Here is a 17,848-nt window from a genome sequence, read left to right on the forward strand (position 1 = left end):
ATGTGCGGCAAAAACACGGCTTACTCAGATGGGGCTGAACAACGCGTTTTGAGAAGAAATACAAAAACCTACCCAACAGGACTTAACAGTAATGTGCCCCCTAGTGGTCACGGAAGGCCAAAGGTTAGTATCCTGGTCTGAACGAATATATACAGAGCCACAGAGTAGTGCTTTTCTCTACACGCACATCCATATTCCGCTTAGCCACTAGCAAAATGAAAGAATTCACATTTGAAACTTGAACAAAGCCAGAGGTTTTATTGTGACAGCATGAAGAAAACACATGTTCACTTACAAGATGTATTTTGAAACATACCTAGTCCCAAGGGGGTGCCCGATAAGGCGTTTAAACCCTGTCAGTTCCCAATCCTGGCTGGCTCACTCCATGAACTACACACCTTTACTTATTGTCCACTTTTTGCTAGTGCAGGACTTAACAGTGCAAAACAAAGCACCCTAAGCAGAAGGGCACCTTCGGATTTAGTCCAATTATTTTGTAACATTGGAGTTCTCCAGTAGATAAACATTAAGAAAAAAATCTCCCCATTTTAAACACATAATGTGGAGTAAAAATAACAACGATAACAATGCCCTTGGGTTGTTGTTTTCTTAGAACGTTGACAGAACACGAATACTTCTCTTGGACAGGAAGTTATTTGTGTGATGACAAATCACTCCAGCGGGGAACTAATATAAGCTTCTGATTTACCTGTTTCTTCCCAATTTTATTCTCCCCAACAGAGAGCTCCTGTCTGCCCTTTTACACAGGAACGTGAACATTAGTAAACAGTCCATGAAACTTGCTTAAATTTGTTTGGTCCAACCAGCTGTTCCAGGGCTTCTCGGGAACGGTCTGCAAAATACATGGCAAGGACAGTAAATATGGATGAGTCATTCAGTGTTTCCCTAAAATTAAGAGAAGGGTCAGATGTCAAAACTTGAAAACTGCTTCTGCACAGCAGGTATTTCAAATGTAAATTCTCCTGTGGAACTCTAGCACTTGCAGAGCCTTCCCTTGCAACACCTGGCCCTGAATCGAGCAACTTTTTAGATTACTCCTGTCAGATAGCTTCCTACCAACCAATCCATGGCTGGAAAACTACATATCCAGTTTTCTGACTCAGAGAATAGTCTGAAAGTACCTGTGATATTGTTCTACCCTGAAGCTAAGGAACGCTCAGCACAGTAGACCACCAAGGAACAGTTATGCATTCCACTCCATATTCTTTGGAGGAAAAAGAAGGCACATGACTAACACATATATATACACACACACATATAAATATATGCATATTTTAAATTACAGAAACATGCCTGGAATTGGGGTGTGGTGGGAGTTCTGGGTTGTATGGCTATGTTCCAGTAGCATTTTCTCCTGATGTTTTGCCGACATATGTGGCTGGCATCCTCAGAGGCATCTTAGGAGGATGCCAGTCACAGATGCAGGCAAAATGTCAGGAGAAAATGCTACTGGAACACAGCCATACAACCCAGAAACTACGCAACACCCCATTGATTCTGGCTGTGAAAGCCTTCAACAATACCTGGAATTATTTACTTTTTATCACTGTGCCAAGGACAAAGCAACAGATCAAATCAGTGAATTGGGATGATCTTGCAGTCAACCTCCAAGATTTCCTTATGGAATTTCTAGTAAAAAAATTTATTATTAGCCAATATTTATATAATGTAATGGCCAGCTATGTTTGCAACTATCTAGAAGGCCATGAAGGAGCTAGAAATTCTTAAGTGTAAGAATGTGTCACTTGTAATCAAGAGCAAGTTAATTCATATCATTAGTATTCTCTGTTACTGTGTATGGGTGTGAAAGTTGGGCAATGAAAAAAAGCTGACTGGAAGAAAGTCGATTTTCTCTCTTTCTCACAATACTAGAAAGGTACTAGAACCAAAGGGCATTCATTGAAAATGATGGGGGGAAGAATTAGAACTAATAAAAGGAAACACTTCTTCACGCAACATGTGATTGGTGTTTGGAATATGCTGCCACAGGAGGTGGTGATGGCCACTAACCTGGATAGCTTTAAAAGGGGCTTGGACAGATTTATGGAGGAGAAGTCGATTTATGGCTACCAATCTTGATCCTCTTTGATCTGAGATTGCAAATGCCTTAGCAGACCAGGTGACCGGGAGCAACAGCCGCAGAAGACCATTGCTTTCACATCCTGCATGTGAGCTCCCAAAGGCACCTGGTGGACCACTGCGAGTAGCAGAGAGCTGGACTAGATGGACTCTGGTCTGATCCAGCTGGCTTGTTCTTATGTTCTTATGTTCCTTTGAAACGTGGTGTTGGGAGAGCGTTTGATGGATACCAGGGACCGCCAAAAGGATAAAGCAGAGAGTTCTAGATCAAATCAAGCCTAAACTGTCCCAAGAAGCTAAAATGACTAAACTGAGGCGATCGAGATCTGATCGCATTATGAGAAGACCGGAGTCACTAGAAAAGACCATGATGCCAGCAAATGTCAAAGGCAGCAAGAAAAGAGGAAGACCCAACATGAGGGCAGACGGAGTCTATCAAGGAAGTCTTGCTCAGTTAGCAAGACGTGAGTAAGGCTGTTAATAATAGGACATTTTGGAGATCATTAATTCGTAGGGTCGCCTTAGTCATTAACGACTTGACAGTAGTTAACACACACACCCCAGCTCTCTGAAGTCTAGTGCAGAACAGCCCAGGCTCTTTACATACTAAAAACAAAGAGAAATTTGTTCTCTGTGTTATCTTCATAATGCAGTGGTCAGAGAAGGGCTACAGGTGGTTCCAGAGGTATCAGTGGCACTCTGTCTCTTTCTGTGAGCATTATAATGACAACTACTCTTTTAAAGGAGGACAGATGTGATAATATATTTTGTTCTATTGGTCTCCTGTACCAGTGGCAGATAGGCCCAATTTGAAAGGCGGAAAGAGAAGTATGAGGAAGGAGAGAATGAGCAAGCAGAAAACAAAGGGGTTAAAAGCTTCCTGGGGAAAAGATGCAGATCCTGGGGAAAGTAAGAGAATGTTACAGACAACACCTCTGATAAAAGAATTCTCTACACGGAGTATGCTCAAGACACAACACTAGATGTGGCAGCATTAAACTTCTGCCTTCACAAACAAACCCTCCTTTTTTCCTCCTCCATCTCACACAGCTGTAAAACTATAATTGCCGTTTTCTGTGGAATGTAACTGAATTATAGCCTCTTGCCATAACAAGTGGTGCCTCCCACTTATATCAGGGGGCTAGTTCTTTATCACTGTAGGGCAGAGGTCTGTGCCCAGCCTGTATGCTAAACGCGAGAGTTGATAGTTAAACTGGAGGAGAGGAAGGGGCTATGGCTCAGCAGCAGAACATGTGATTTGCAGACAGAAGGTCCAGGCATTTCCAGTTAAAAGGGCCAGGTGATGCGAAAGACCTCTGCAAGAAACTCTGGACAGCCATCTACAGAAAATGGTGCCGACGCAAGCCCTTAAACTGTGCCCCCTCCAACCTCTTGGGATCTGGATGCTATGCCCCTATTGATACACCCCAAGATCGCATTAGCCTATTTTGTCGCTGAATCACACTGACTGCTCATATTTAACCTACTGTCCACCCATAACCCAAGATATTATTGTCACACACCACTTCTTAATGGTGTATCCTCCATCCAGAGAAAAAGGGGGGGAGGGGAAGGGAGACTAAGGGAGAGGGAAAGAGAGAGGAGAGAGAGAGAAAGGGGGAAGAAAGGGGTTGAGGCAACCAAAGTGTTTCACTCCCGTACCATTTCACCTTCTCACAATAGAGATACAGTACTGTAGTACTGTCCCCTTCTTAGATTCTGCACAGGACTGAGAAAGCAGCTCAGGCGGCCTGATCCAAACCCCTAAAGGGTGCTTTATAGAACATGATTCTCCTACTCAGACACTGCTTCTGTGTTGTAATATACATGGATGCCACTCTTTACGTGAATAAATATTTGTCTCTTTTACCACTTGCCCACACCCTGAGAAGTAGCAACTAATCACAACTTTCCATCGCATGTGTACTTAGTGAAACATATGTGTACATTTTCTCATTTGATGATGCACATGTGGGTTACTTGTAGCAATAACAATAATGCTGATATAAAAATAGTAAATGAAACTTAATTGGGTCCTTAGCAATATTTCTCATGTAACATTTGAAAAATGCATTAAACTGGAAGATGTTATTTCTAAATGTTAGGCCCCGCACATGTTACGCCCCTGATAGGAATTCCATGGTACGCAGCACCACCTGATTTTAAAGTATTCTGTCCCTATCCCTGATTAATGATGACTCCCGTGGCATTTTACATGTAGAGATGCATTCTTTGTCTTGTTACAGAGTCAAGGATCAGAATTCAGAAAGAGAGATACTAGTGAACAGAACCTCTGTTTGCAGCATCTTACAGGGTTGATGAGCAAAAAGCCTCCTTAAATATGTAATGCAGCAGGAATCCACTGCTGTAGTAAGTACAGAATCACGTTTCAAATGCATTCAGCGCAATAAGAACTAAACCACCTTCCCTTATGTGACTCTATGCATAAATAAATAGTAATAACCCCACTCAGTTTTTGTACTTTAGAAAGTAAACACAATCCAAATATGATGACTTCCAATAATAATATAAACACTGTACGATTAAAGACACGTGAAAATTGACTAACGTGCACAGTTAAAATTCAGGTACAGTTTTAAAAGCCGTTCTGAATAAATTCTACTTTGCCCATTAAGTGATGGGAAGTCATTCTTTTCTCCTGGATAAAAACGGGCAGGATAAAAATATGAAAGGCAGACAAAGCTGTAGGTATAACTATTACATTTCTACTATCACAGGATAGGGACTAGTTTTATTTCTAGCATATGTTGTGACAGTGGTTGGCACTAGCTAGACATTGTAGAGAATTTCTAAGCTGACCTCCTGAGAAGCCATTCCCTTTGGTGTTTTGTTCTGGCACTGTTTCTTGGGAGAGTGATGGGAAGGAAGGCAAACCAAGGCCCAAGCATCTGGTGGGCACCAAGTTGGCCATGAAGCAAGGTTTGGAGCAGGATCTAGGCAGGGAAAGAATACGTCAAGCAAGTGCATCAAAGCCTGGCACGTCTGGACCAAATGCTGTGCAAAAAGAATGTTGCCACCACAAAGGCCTCCAGCAGTGTCTGGGCACGTAGGTGTGTTTTCTCCATCAGCAAGGATACATGCCAAAGAGAAACAATGTTTTGTCTCAGTTAGCAGGCTGGGAATGAAGACAGGAGCAGAGTTGTTGTTTGGTTTTTGTCCTTTTCAAAACAGTATCCACAAGAAGACCTCTAGAGCTCTTTTTTACACGCAGGAAAATTGCAGCAGCAGACTCTTGGAATTGTTTGGAAAGACAATGAACATCCTGATGACGGAGGCACACCTCTTTCCCCCTCACTGCTGCGGGAGACTCAGTCTGGTCTTGGTACCAATCCGCTTGCCGCTACTCCCCCATAGAGGGCATGTTAATCGCATTTGCAGATTATACCAAATTAGGAGGGGTAGCGAATACCCTGGAGGACAGCGGCAGGATTCAAAATGATCTGGACAGACTAGAGAGCTGGGCTAAAATGAACAAAATGAATTTCAACAGAGATAAATGTAAGATTCTACACTTAGGCAGAAAAACTGAAATGCACAGATATCGGATGGGTGACACCTGGCTTGACAACACTACATGTGAAAGGGATCTGGGAGTCTTAGTAGACCACAAACTGAACATGAGTCAGCAATGTGATATGGCAGCCAAGAAAGTCAATGCAATTCTGGAATGCATCAATAAGAGTATAGTGTCCAGATTGAGGGAAGTAGTTGTACCACTCTACTCTGCATTGGTCAGACCTCACCTAGAGTACTGCGTTCAGTTCTGGGCACCGCAGTTTAAGAAGGATATTTACAAGCTGGAACGTGTCCAGAGGAGGGCAGCCAAAATTGTAAAAGGTCTGGAATCTATGCCCTATGAAGAGAGTCTTAGGGAGCTGAGGATGTTTAGTAGGAAGAAGTGAAGGGGGGGGGGTCATGATAGCTATGTTTAAATATTTGAAGGGATGTCATGTCAAAGAGGGAGCAAGCTTGTTTTCTGCTGCCTCAGATACTAGGACATGGAGTACTGGATTCAAGGTCAGGAAAAGAGATTCCACCTTAGGAAGAACTTTCTGACTTGTCAGGGCTGTTCTACAGTGGAATTCACTGCTTCGGAGAGGAGTGGCATCTCCTTCTTTGGAGGTTTTTAAACAGAGGCTGGATGAACATGTCGGGAGTGCTTTGATTGTGTGTTCCTGCATGGCAGGGGGTTGGATTTGATGGCCCTTGTGGTCTCTTCCAACTTTATGATTCATTGATCGTGCAACTTGAAAAACAGACCTATTCCAATAATGCTGCAAACTAAGACACTGGAATATCTTCCCCTATATGTGATTTTCAGGTGCCTGTTCTCCTTTAGGCTCCAGTTAAACATGTTTTTATTCATTCAATTCATGGCCTTGAAAGCCCGTGGTTGCTATCTCTGATTTACTGCAGTAGATTGTTGTGCATAATTGACCATTTTGTAGCCCATCTTGGAGACCTAAATTAAATTGCAAGATAAAGTACATTTTAGAATCAGGACTTTGCACCTGTACCTACATCCTGTGCATGCGGTTCCTTTGTGCATTTTTAGGTGGAGTTGTACTTTTACCACATCCTGACTTTTCAGCTGAATCAAACTGTGCAGCTTGAAACTTTAGGCAGGTAATTTTCCATCCTCACTTTTCTCACCTGATCTTCATGCGTGAGCAAAGCTAAGAGGTACAGTTGCATAGCACGGTTACTTGAATAAGTATTCTGAATTAGCTAAACATGTCAGCCCCAGCCAACAATTCACCTGTTATCAGAGGGCATCCATGAAACAGAAGAATATATATCATAGGACAGCAAGTCAGGACAGCTTCCACAGCCACGTCAGTCAGATTCACACAGCGCTCCATATGGATCTCCTGTTAATGAGAATGGATACTAATATCAGTGACTATTAAGAACATAAGAACATAAGAACAAGCCAGCTGGATCAGACCAGAGTCCATCTAGTCCAGCTCTCTGCTACTCGCAGTGGCCCACCAGGTGCCTTTGGGAGCTCACATGCAGGAGGTGAAAGTAATGGCCTTCTGCGGCTGTTGCTCCCGATCACCTGGTCTGTTAAGGCATTTGCAATCTCAGATCAAAGAGGATCAAGATTGGTAGCCATAAATCGACTTCTCCTCCATAAATCTGTCCAAGCCCCTTTTAAAGCTATCCAGGTTAGTGGCCATCACCACCTCCTCTGGCAGCATATTCCAAACACCAATCACACGTTGCGTGAAGAAGTGTTTCCTTTCCTGATCACTATTGCAACCAAATCAGCAATTAAAAAATCCCAATACTATTATATCAATAAAATATAACATTTTCTAATAACGATACTTTGAATTGGGGGTTGTTACCTTTAAATTCTTTGAACATATTCCACTAACGAGTGCTATAACGCCATCATCAGTAACCTGAATGGGAAAAGCAGACTTCTTATCGGTATACGGATTAAAAACACAACACACGTGTACATTTACGAAAGAAACAAACCTGCACAGTTATGGAAACACCCATCACTTTTGTTTTATACAGGTTTTGATAAACATGGATTTTATACTAAGTGGAATCTAGAATTACTTCTTGTCTCCAGAATGATTCAGAAACCACCAGTGTTTATTTATAACGAATGGGCTCGTGACAATACGGGGAAGTTATGGGAGATGAGTCAGCATTAGCCTAACTAAAAATAACTTAAGGGAACTGCATGGGGAGTGAGGGCGAGAAGGAAATTTTATATATTACCATCCACAATAGTGAAGCAACTGAAGATACTTTCTTATTTGGGGCTATATACAGACATAACAATAAACCCTGGTTACAATCTATGGCTTGGATCAAACCCTAGTAAATTTCATGACATCTGAATGTAAACAGTTCAACAAAACTGGGCTTTGCTGTTTGGCAGCAAACTAGGATTCCCAAACTAGGGTTTGTGGTAGCCTTCTTAACCACAGATTACACTATTTGTACTCTGATGGAGCCTTGGAATTCACAAACCATAGTTTGTTGAGTAGCCCTGCACCATGCACATGTCTGATCACAGAGAAAGAGCAGGGAATGTCCTCCCAGCGGCGGCTGGTGGCAGGGAGTGAATCAGAAGTAAGAAGCAGACTAACAGGGGCTCACGCACAACCAATCAAAGTTTGTTGCACAAAGCAATGAAAAGTAGAGATTTACCAAACACTTTGGGCAACTCCTTCAAGTGACAGATGGGTTGTGGTTGATATGACATATCACATAAATTACACAGACCTGTACTAGTGAAACAGTGTGCATTCCTATGATCTTACTAGGTGATTAATGAAAAGTTTTTTTCATGTCTATGTATTTTTGTTTCTATACATACTCAATCTTTTCCTAACCACTCTTCTGTGATTTTAAAATAATTAGGAGATCTCTCATTCCAAGAGCCAGGTGGTCTCTAAGATGCTACTGGACTTCAATATAGCAGTACTACTTCAAACCAGCATGGCTACCTTCTGAAACTCTTATTTCAAAACACTATTTACTGTTCACTATCCTAAGGTTTACGACCCAGAGCAAGACTCATTCTCAATCATTCTCAAACACTGAGGTTCCTTCCGCACATGCAGAATAATGCACTTTTAATCCACTTTCACAATTGTTTGCAAGTGGATTTTGCTATTCCGCACAATAAAATCCAGCTGCAAAGTGCACTTAAAGTGGATTGAAAGTGCATTATTTTGCATGTGAGGAAGGGGCCTGAAAGAATCACTGTGGGTGGGCCTCTCATTAAGTAACAAAGGCTGTCGCTGATTTACATTTGCTTGTTTGTTTGATGGACTGACTTCCCCATCAAGTGGGCTCAAGGTGGCACACATTACAATAATAATAATAATTACAATAATTACACACATTACAGTAATAATAAATCAACAATATTAAAATACCAAAATCTCTATGCCCTGTTCAACAGTTAGAGACCACTCAGGATGGAAAACAAGGAAGATAGGAAGGGTGTAAAATAGTAAACCAAAAGGAAGGGAAAGGGAAGGCAATTAGGTTGGACACCATTGCTGCCCTCAACCACAGGCCTGGCAAAATAGCTGTTTTACTGGCCCTGTGGAACTGAAGCAAGTCCCAGAGGGCCCAGGTCTCATTTGAAAGAGTGTTCCAACAGGCTAGGGCCAAAGCCAAGAAGGATTTTACTGTATTTTTTCCATTCCCATTTGAAAGCCCCTTATGGGAAATGCAAGGCATAAATATTTCCACAGATAGGGACCAATGGACTGGGGCGGGGGGGGGGGATTAGCTGTTTACAAAAGGGAAAATGCAAGATGTTGTAGTTTGTGTATACCAGCGTGGAACTCAGTAATGATACCACAAAATAAAATTACAAGAAATGAGACACTGTGAAAGACAAGGTCTGACAGTTAGGCCCGAGTGAACCAAAGAAGAATTAAAGTGTAGCTTTTGCCCTATGTTTTATCTGAAGTCAGTATATTCAGTGAATATATCCAAAAATAAAATGTATTGATGTTAGACAGTTATGTACCATAGGTTTCTTTCCACTGTTCTCTGTCCAAAGTTACTTCTGAACTAGGTCAGGTTGACCCTAACTCATGAAGGGAACATAGGAAAGATGAAGCAATTTCCTGAAGTCTTCGCTGATAAAGTAATTTTGGCCAAGTATAAGAAAATGAACTTTGGCAAGTATGAGTGTCAGCACAATTCTTTCTTTATATTTCTTTGTTAAATTTAATATGCAACTACATTAATATGTAATTCTGCATCAGTCTTGCCTAATTATAGTTGTTTGTATCTGCCTATAAAAAACCTGGCATCCCTGTTGATTCAGAGAGGGATACCGTTCCTTATCCTTGTGGTAAGCTCTTCATTGTGCACAATAAAATTTTTATTAATGACTCTCTCTATATCTTGTTGGTTCAAATTCCTGGCTGGCAAGTCCCATCTCCTGGTGGGTCAGAATTCCCCATTAACTGAGTGATTACAAACATATACAAATAACTTTATTGCACATAAAATAAAATTTAAAAACAAAAATTTAAAGAACCGGCACCAAGCACCTGAGAACTGATTCCCACACACTCGTACACACACTTACACACACCAGCAAGGGAGGAAATTGGGATGTTTTAGGGAAGGGCATACAACATTGAATCTGAGGGTTTGAGATCTGAAGAGTTCCAGGGACTGACACAGCAGAGCAAGAAGCAGGCAAAGCAAGAAGAAAAGCTTGCAGAAGGTAGTTGGGCTTTTTGGAGGGAAACCAGAGTTCTGACCCACAGAGATCTGGACCAAAGATATGAGGAACGGTTTGCTGAGGCCTGGGAGTCCTCCTTTTATGGGGAGAAATTCCCAGATCCCTGTGAGGGTCTCACCATCCCACCTTTGTACTGGGTCAAGATAAGAAGTTTGAATCTTACTGGCAGATTTAAAGTTAAACTGTTGTCATACTTGGTTGGGGAAAAATGTGGAAATTACCTTTATTAGGCTATTGTGAGTCACATCTGCATGGGCACAAAGACCTGGGCAAGGCAAAAACAACTGAGATCAAGGGTGGAGGGCAACTTGATTGAGCCACTGATTCTGGGCTGGGCAGAGTTATGTGCGGACATTAGGAAATGTCCTCAGAACTGAAAAGTCTTTTGTTCTTGAGAAACACATGTCAAGGAGCTGGGGAAGATTGAACTTAATCCATTATTCATTCCAGCAACACTTTACCTCTTCCCTGGGACTTCCCAGGGTCATGGATGACCCCAGGTGCCTTTCTGAGTCTCCCTGGCATTAGGCTCTAAAAGGAGGCGCCTATTAAAGAACGGAGAACATCCTTTCTGAGGGGTCTCAGCTGGAGGAAGAGTGAAGTCCTTACACTCAAAGTGGCTTACACAATTCTCCTCTCCATTTTGTCCTCATAACAACAACACAGAGTGGTAGGTTAGGCCAGGGGTAGGGAACCTGCGGCTCTCCAGATGTTCAGGAACTACAATTCCCATCAGCCTCTGTCAGCATGGCCAATTGGCCATGCTGGTAGGGGCTGATGGGAATTGTAGTTCCTGAACATCTGGAGAGCCGCAGGTTCCCTACCCCTGGGTTAGGCCGAGTGTGACTAGGCCAAGGTCACGCAGCAAGCCTCTATGGCCGTGTGCGGATTTGAACCTGGGTTTCCCAGATCCTAGTCTGACACTCTAACCCAAGGGTGTCAAACTCATTTATAAAGAAGGGCGGATATGCCATAAATATGACTTGATCAGACTGGGTCAGGGATGGTTGTGGCTGCCTTGGCTATGGAGCATGCAGTGGGCTCACCAGTCCACAACAGCCCTGGGGGAAGGCTGCTGCCCACAGCAGCCTCACCAGCCTAGATCAGCCCTGGCGATGAGTGGCTTCAACATGCAGCAGGACCGCCAGCTCAGACTGGCATGGGGAGGGGAGGTGGCTTGCCTGGCCAGATCAGGAGTGAGGGAGGGGATTGCTTCAGCTGGCTTGTGGGCCCCAGGCCATATGTTTGACAGCCCTGCTCTAATCCATACATCACAGTGCCTTTCGAATGACAGTAAAGGTCTGCTTGCAAATTGCGACTCACTTACTATGGGAATCACTTTGGTTATAAAGTTTGAGTTGCTGCTGCTGTTGTTTATGGCTTGCAGACTTTGCCTTTAGTCTTTGCTCTCAGTTAATGTCTATTTAAATGATGTTCTTGTTTCGATATGTTCTTATGTACCTCACTTTGGGAACGCAGACGGTTGGAAAGAGAATCAGAAATTTCCCAAATGGAAAAAACACAAGCATGCAAACTGAAAACAAATGATACAAATGTAAACAAAAAACAAAAAAGAGGGGAGAGGCTGATGAGGAATTCCTGCCCCACAGGGAGACTGGGCTTGTCATCTGGCAATCAGACCCACAAAGATCCAATAGACCAGGGGTAGGGAACCTTTAACACTCAAAGAGCCATTTGGACCCATTTTCCACGGGAAAAGAAAACACTTGGAGCCGCAAATAATTTTTGACATTTAAAATAAAGATAACACTATATATATAGGGTTTTTTTACCTTTTACTCTGCTCATTCTGAGAAGTGCATGGATGCGCCCGCCCTGCTGCCTGCAGGGCGGGCAAGGATGAAGCCGGCGGATCGGCCTCGCCGGCCGCCAGGAAAGCACCCACCCCGCTGCAACGCGGCGGGCGAGATGGGAAGCCCACGGCGCGGCCCAGCCAACCGTGGGCAGTTGGTGCGCCCGCCCTGCTGCCTGCAGGGCGGGCAAGGATGGGGCCAACGGCTCGGCTCGTGGAGCCACAGTGCAAGGGCAGAAGAGCCGCATGCAGCTCTCGAGCTGCAGGTTCCCTACCCCTGCAATAGACAGTCTCATTTAAAATGAAAAATTTATTGTGCGCACAAAGAGAGTGGGAGGGAGAAAAAAGTCTCACCACAAGAGCAAGACGAGCCTCTTTCACTCTCACAGATCAACAGACATCCGAAAGTTTTCCTAGACAGAAACAAACATCTTAATTAGGCAGAGCTAAAGAAAAATTATTGCTGATGCTCAGAACTGGACAAAAATTAGCTTCCTCCTTTTTGGCAAAACATTAGTTTTTCTTTTCAGGGGAAAAGGAGAGCAAGCCTGTATCTTTTCTCATGTTCCCATCTTGAATTAGATCAGCTTGTTGTAGTTCAGAAGTAACTTTGGACTGGCAGGACTCAGGCAGCTTAGATAAGTACAATTTGCAGACTTCTGTATGAGCACAACTTATTCTCAGATATGCGACAGTCTAAGTTATGTGAAAGGAGCTTAATGTCTCTTTGACCTACTAAATTATTTGCAGAATGGGAGCTTAGTTCTTTGTGCCAAGCAAAACATGGGCACAAGCACACCGCCTTCTAGCCCTGGGAATATCTAGCCATCCTCTGATAGTGCCATGTGAAAAATAATGAAGAGAAACAAAGAAGGCCCAGGAGGAGAAACTCCTCTTTAATACATAGATGATGCCGACAGCTGTTATCGTCTCAGATGCCTTTTACTTATCTATCTTCAATACTAGAACCAGGGGACATCCATTGAAAATGCTGGGGGGAAGAATTAGGACTAATAAAAGGAAACACTTTTTCACGCAACGTGTGATTGGTGTTTGGAATATGCTGCCACAGGAGGTGGTGATGGCCACTAACCTGGATAGCTTTAAAAGGGGCTTGGACAGATTTATGGAGGAGAAGTTGATTTATGGCTACCAATCTTGATCCTCCTTGATCTGAGATTGCAAATGCCTTAACAGACCAGGTGATCGGGAGCAACAGCCGCAGAAGGCCATTGCGTTCACATCCTACATGTGAGCTCCCAAAGGCACCTGGTGGGCCACTGCGAGTAGCAGAGAGCTGGACTAGATGGACTTTGGTCTGATCCAGCTGGCTTGTTCTTATGTTCTTATGTTCTTATCCCAAAACACTGCAGACGATGTGACCCGTTTAACAAGTTACTTCTCAAACCCGTTTTTAAAAAAAATTATGCTAACTGGTGCAAATGTACTATTCCCTCAGCTTACGTGAGTGGATGAAAAATCCACGCTGTGCAGGTGCTGGCAGTTCTTCCCGAGGGCATGCAGCGACGCATCTGTGATGCTGGAGCATCCACCAATGTTTACAATTTGTAAAAGCGGGCAGTTGAGTGCCAAGGCAAGGACTCCACTGTCAGTCATGTTGCTGCATCGTTTAAAAGAGGCTTCGCGCAAATAAGGGCAAGAGGAGGCCAGTGCTGCAACTCCTGTGGGACAGACAAAGCAAGTGACTTTTGCGTAGCTGGAGAAGCTGAACGTCAGAGAGCACAAAAACAGCCTTAAGAACCATGAACCTCTTTTCAGCATTCAGATATAAAATCTCCGTCCTACTAAGAGTCCAAGTATCAGGTTGACCTGAAGTTTTTCAGGTGTTTGAAACTTTGATCTTCTGTTTAAATGTCTGAAACTTCCTGTTTCTGGCACAGAATTAATAAACTAACCATATCTCAGTAATGTTCTAGTAACAAAGGCTGTAAATGCAGTACAAGTTCAGGGTGCTCAAGGCCCACAAATTCAATTATTGGAATAGTGAACTCTGTTATAATATGGACAAGAACTGGAGGGCTTTAAATGGCTAACTAGATGCGGAGAATTGCCATCTTAGGCCATTTATTCATGTACTGCTTTCCCCACAGCTTTTTGCTTCCCAATGGATTTTCCCTTGCCTGTGGTTTTTTTGTGTACACAGGGATTCTCCTCCTGCAAAGTGTCCCTAGCTGAGTCACCATTTTGTCCCACCCCTGCTTTCTTCTTCTTTTTATGCCACCTCCATTTGAAGAGGTTACCTGCTTTTTTCCTTTTTGGGGGGTGGGGGGGTACTGTCTTTGGTCTAGCGTTACTTTGCTAGACCATGTCAATTTCAGCATTAAATTTTTTAAAGACCTCTGGTCATTTTAAAATGGTGGCCTATGGTGAGGGCAGGAAAAGACTAGGAGGAGCGATAAAACCCAAAGAAAGTATAACATGCATGGATCTCCTTCGCTTTCCCTGTGAAGGGAGAGAAAAAGGCAAATAGGTTTCAGGAAACAACAGGAATTCTCTGATCTAAGGACAGGGTGACTGCCCAAGAGGGCAACACGTGTATAATCGAGAATTAAACCTGAAAAGAATGTACCCTCAATGTGAAGGACCATACATGTATAAATCCCTAAGGCTACTCACACTTAAATTTGGAGTAAGTCCCCATGAAGTTACTTCTCCTCAGATACTAACAGGATGCAGCCGCACCAGAACTTTCAACCAGTCCTCCAGTTCAACAAACGCTTAATGTTCCTTAACTTTTTTTGGCAAGAAGAATAAAATATCCTGCCATTTGCGGCATGGGCTATCAAGGCCAGATCAAAAAGTTTCAGATTCCAGCAGCTGCAGAATCATTTCTTACTGGTCTGCAAGGTCTAATCTCTGCTGTTTGAAACACTTAAGACTGCATTGTAGAAAAATGAACAGCGTATTGAAGTCTTTGGAAGAAAAATGCTAGCTGCAATAATTTAAATAATATTAGATTGTCCACTTTTATATTAATCAGCTCAGATTAGAAGAGAGCTATTTTTCCCCTTTCTCTGTGTCCCCAGTATTATGAAGAAGAGTTTGGATTTATATCAAGTTTTTCTCTCCCCTAAGGAGTCTCCAAGCAGCTTACAATCGCCTTCCCTACTTTGTAGGTAGGGCTGAGAGAGTTCCAAAGAACTGTGACTAGCCCAAGGTCACTCAGCAGGCTTCATGTGAAGGAGCCTGCTATATGTTACCACTGTGTAAGGGGACATTCTTTCCTTGATCTCTGGTTTATGGTTTCACATGCATTATAGATAACCAGGCTTACCCCTGACATCTGCTCTTTTAAGGGAGAAGGAAGGTATGGGGGGTTATTTGGCTTTATTCTGTAAAGCTTCAGTTATTATTTCTAAGCCATTTTGAGTCAAAAGGAATCAGCGTATAAACATTTTAATAAACATAATACATAAATTACGCAACTCTTCAGAATACCAACTGAAATAATAATCATTTAGGAAATGTACCTTTTGATGTAACGGTTAATCTCTCATCTTTCCAAACATTTAAGTTTATTTTTTTAAGCTGCTTGCAGTTACTAAGCTGTAGCAGGGCATCATCTGAAACATCGCAATCTCGAAGATCTAACGCCTCCACTGCAGGGTGCAGAACCTAGTAAGGAAAAAAAGGTCAGTCTAAGTTCACCCGGCATAGCAGAAGTCCATCTACCGCTATGTCTTTAGTTCTACTTGGTATGCTTGAGGAATTATTTTTCTTTAGAACCAACTTGGGTATCAAAGTGTGGCGAACGGAGGGAGGGCAGCTTCAAACGCATTTATGCAGTTATTTATTTAGATGCCCAACCCAACTCACATTTCATCTGTGATGCAGTACTCAAAAACAGAGAGCGTGTGTCTGCGTGTCAGGGATGGCACCTAGTTGATTTAGATGCATTCCTAGCTTAATGTGATTGCTACAAAACATATGGGCAGTGATTGTATCTAGTTGACTGAGATGCATTCTTGCTTCAATGTAATCACCACAAGATATATGTTCTCAGCCAGCTATGTTACCACTGTTGTAAGGGGACATTCTTTCCTTGATCTCTGGTTTATGGTTTCACACGCTTATAGATAACTAGGCTTGCCCCTGACATCTTCTGCTCCCATGGTGGCTTTATCTCTAAATGTCGCTGATCTTGGGGCATCTAGGCTCCCACATTCTTTGGGAAAAAGGGAGGGGGCATTATTTCTGAATAAAGGGGATAGCAAAAGCCAGGTTCACCAGAACTGGCTTTCTACAAGCTGGGTGCTTTGTTGCTTTCCAATAAACATTACTGATCAACAGTCCAGAGTTTGTTTATTGGTTCAAGGTTTGAGACACTTCCTAACATAACAATGGGTTTTTCTGTATCAGATGTCATTCTGGCACATTTTTTTTAGTGTTCCAGTATTTCGGATTCAGCAGATTTCTATCCAAGTGGAAGGCCACATTGTTTTGCAATAAAGATGTTACTTGTTCATTGCCAGGTTAGCTTTTCAATTCATATGTGGCTGGCTCATTGCCAAGTTAATTTCACTAAAGATTTATAACAGACAAAATCAGCTCTTGTACATTTATAAGGGGAAAAAACCCAAGGTTATTCTGAGCCTAGAAGATAACACACACACGCATACAGTAATAAAGGAGACTGGCACAGCCTCAGCTTGCAAGTAACATTAATCTAGTTAATAAATCAAATTAAGCTAATTTTCCATTCAAGTGACAGACAGACAGACAGACAGACACTGTTGTGTTATGGGTACACTACTGCTTTGCTTTCAGGAGGACTGAAGGAACGTGTGGGGTCCTAGCATCCCAGAGGTCAGACAGAAGCAATGTCTGTGGGTGCCTGACACTTCAAATTTAGATCAAACTGGACAACTCTGAACAAGAGACCTGATGGCATCCACAAGATGGTCTTGAGAACAATTTCTAACCTGAATAATAGGAAATAAAGCTCGGCCAAGGGTTTATTTTGAGTAACAGAATGTGCTGATCATGCACCGGATCATTTTCAAGGTGTTGGTATTAACCTTTAAGGCCTTACGCGGCCTGGGACCATCGTATCTTCGAGACCGCATCACCCCGTATACCTGCACGCCCTCCTGCCGTTCGCTTGAGGCCAATTTACTTCGGTGGGTCCCTGGCCCCTCGATGCTGCCGCTGGCCTCGACGCTGGCCAGGGCCTTTACGGCTCTCGCCCCGGCCTGGTGGAACGCTCTCCCTCCAGGGGAAACCGGGCCCTGCGTGGACCCTTACAGTGAGTTCAAGAGGGCCTGTAAGACGGAGCTGTTCCGCCGGGCCTTTGGAGGCACTGGTCGGCTGATGTGGTGCTCCCCCATCCTGGCCCTCCTGGCCCTCACAACCGACCCTTCTGACATCTGGGTCGCTTGCCAACCAATGAGACCACTATGCCTCCCTCTGAGGGGTGGGGTGGGTGTAGGGAGGGAATCGTCAAAATTAAGCTGCTGGACTAATTTGGTATTCCTATTTCTTTGTTAAATATTGTTCGCTGCTTTTAACGTTTTAATTCTGTGTTGTTGCTTTTACCTGCTGTACACCGCCCAGAGCCCTTCGGGGATGGGGCGGTATAAAAGCCTCATAAAAAATAAATAAATAAAATAAATATTTTGCTGAATCTAAAGTTCTGCAAGGGAACTCGC

The 17,848-nt window shown here is 43.2% G+C and overlaps 1 protein-coding gene across 1 annotated transcript in view; it reads right to left on the reverse strand.

Annotated features, from left to right (window-relative positions):
* Positions 1-230: 230 nt before the first annotated feature.
* The window catches only part of AMN1 (antagonist of mitotic exit network 1 homolog), a 66,562-nt gene continuing 48,944 nt past the window's right edge, over positions 231-17,848 (reverse strand). Inside the window, exons 5-9 of the mRNA XM_048501518.1 lie at positions 15,671-15,815; positions 13,644-13,861; positions 7,476-7,532; positions 6,881-6,992; positions 231-853 (exon numbers count right to left, since the gene is read on the reverse strand). Coding sequence (XP_048357475.1) covers positions 780-853; positions 6,881-6,992; positions 7,476-7,532; positions 13,644-13,861; positions 15,671-15,815 — 606 coding nt within the window. The 3' untranslated portion in view covers positions 231-779. The remainder of the gene's footprint in view (positions 854-6,880; positions 6,993-7,475; positions 7,533-13,643; positions 13,862-15,670; positions 15,816-17,848) is intronic.

This window comes from Sphaerodactylus townsendi, linkage group LG06 (assembly GCF_021028975.2).
Source record: "Sphaerodactylus townsendi isolate TG3544 linkage group LG06, MPM_Stown_v2.3, whole genome shotgun sequence".
Taxonomy (NCBI): Eukaryota; Metazoa; Chordata; class Lepidosauria; order Squamata; family Sphaerodactylidae; genus Sphaerodactylus; species Sphaerodactylus townsendi.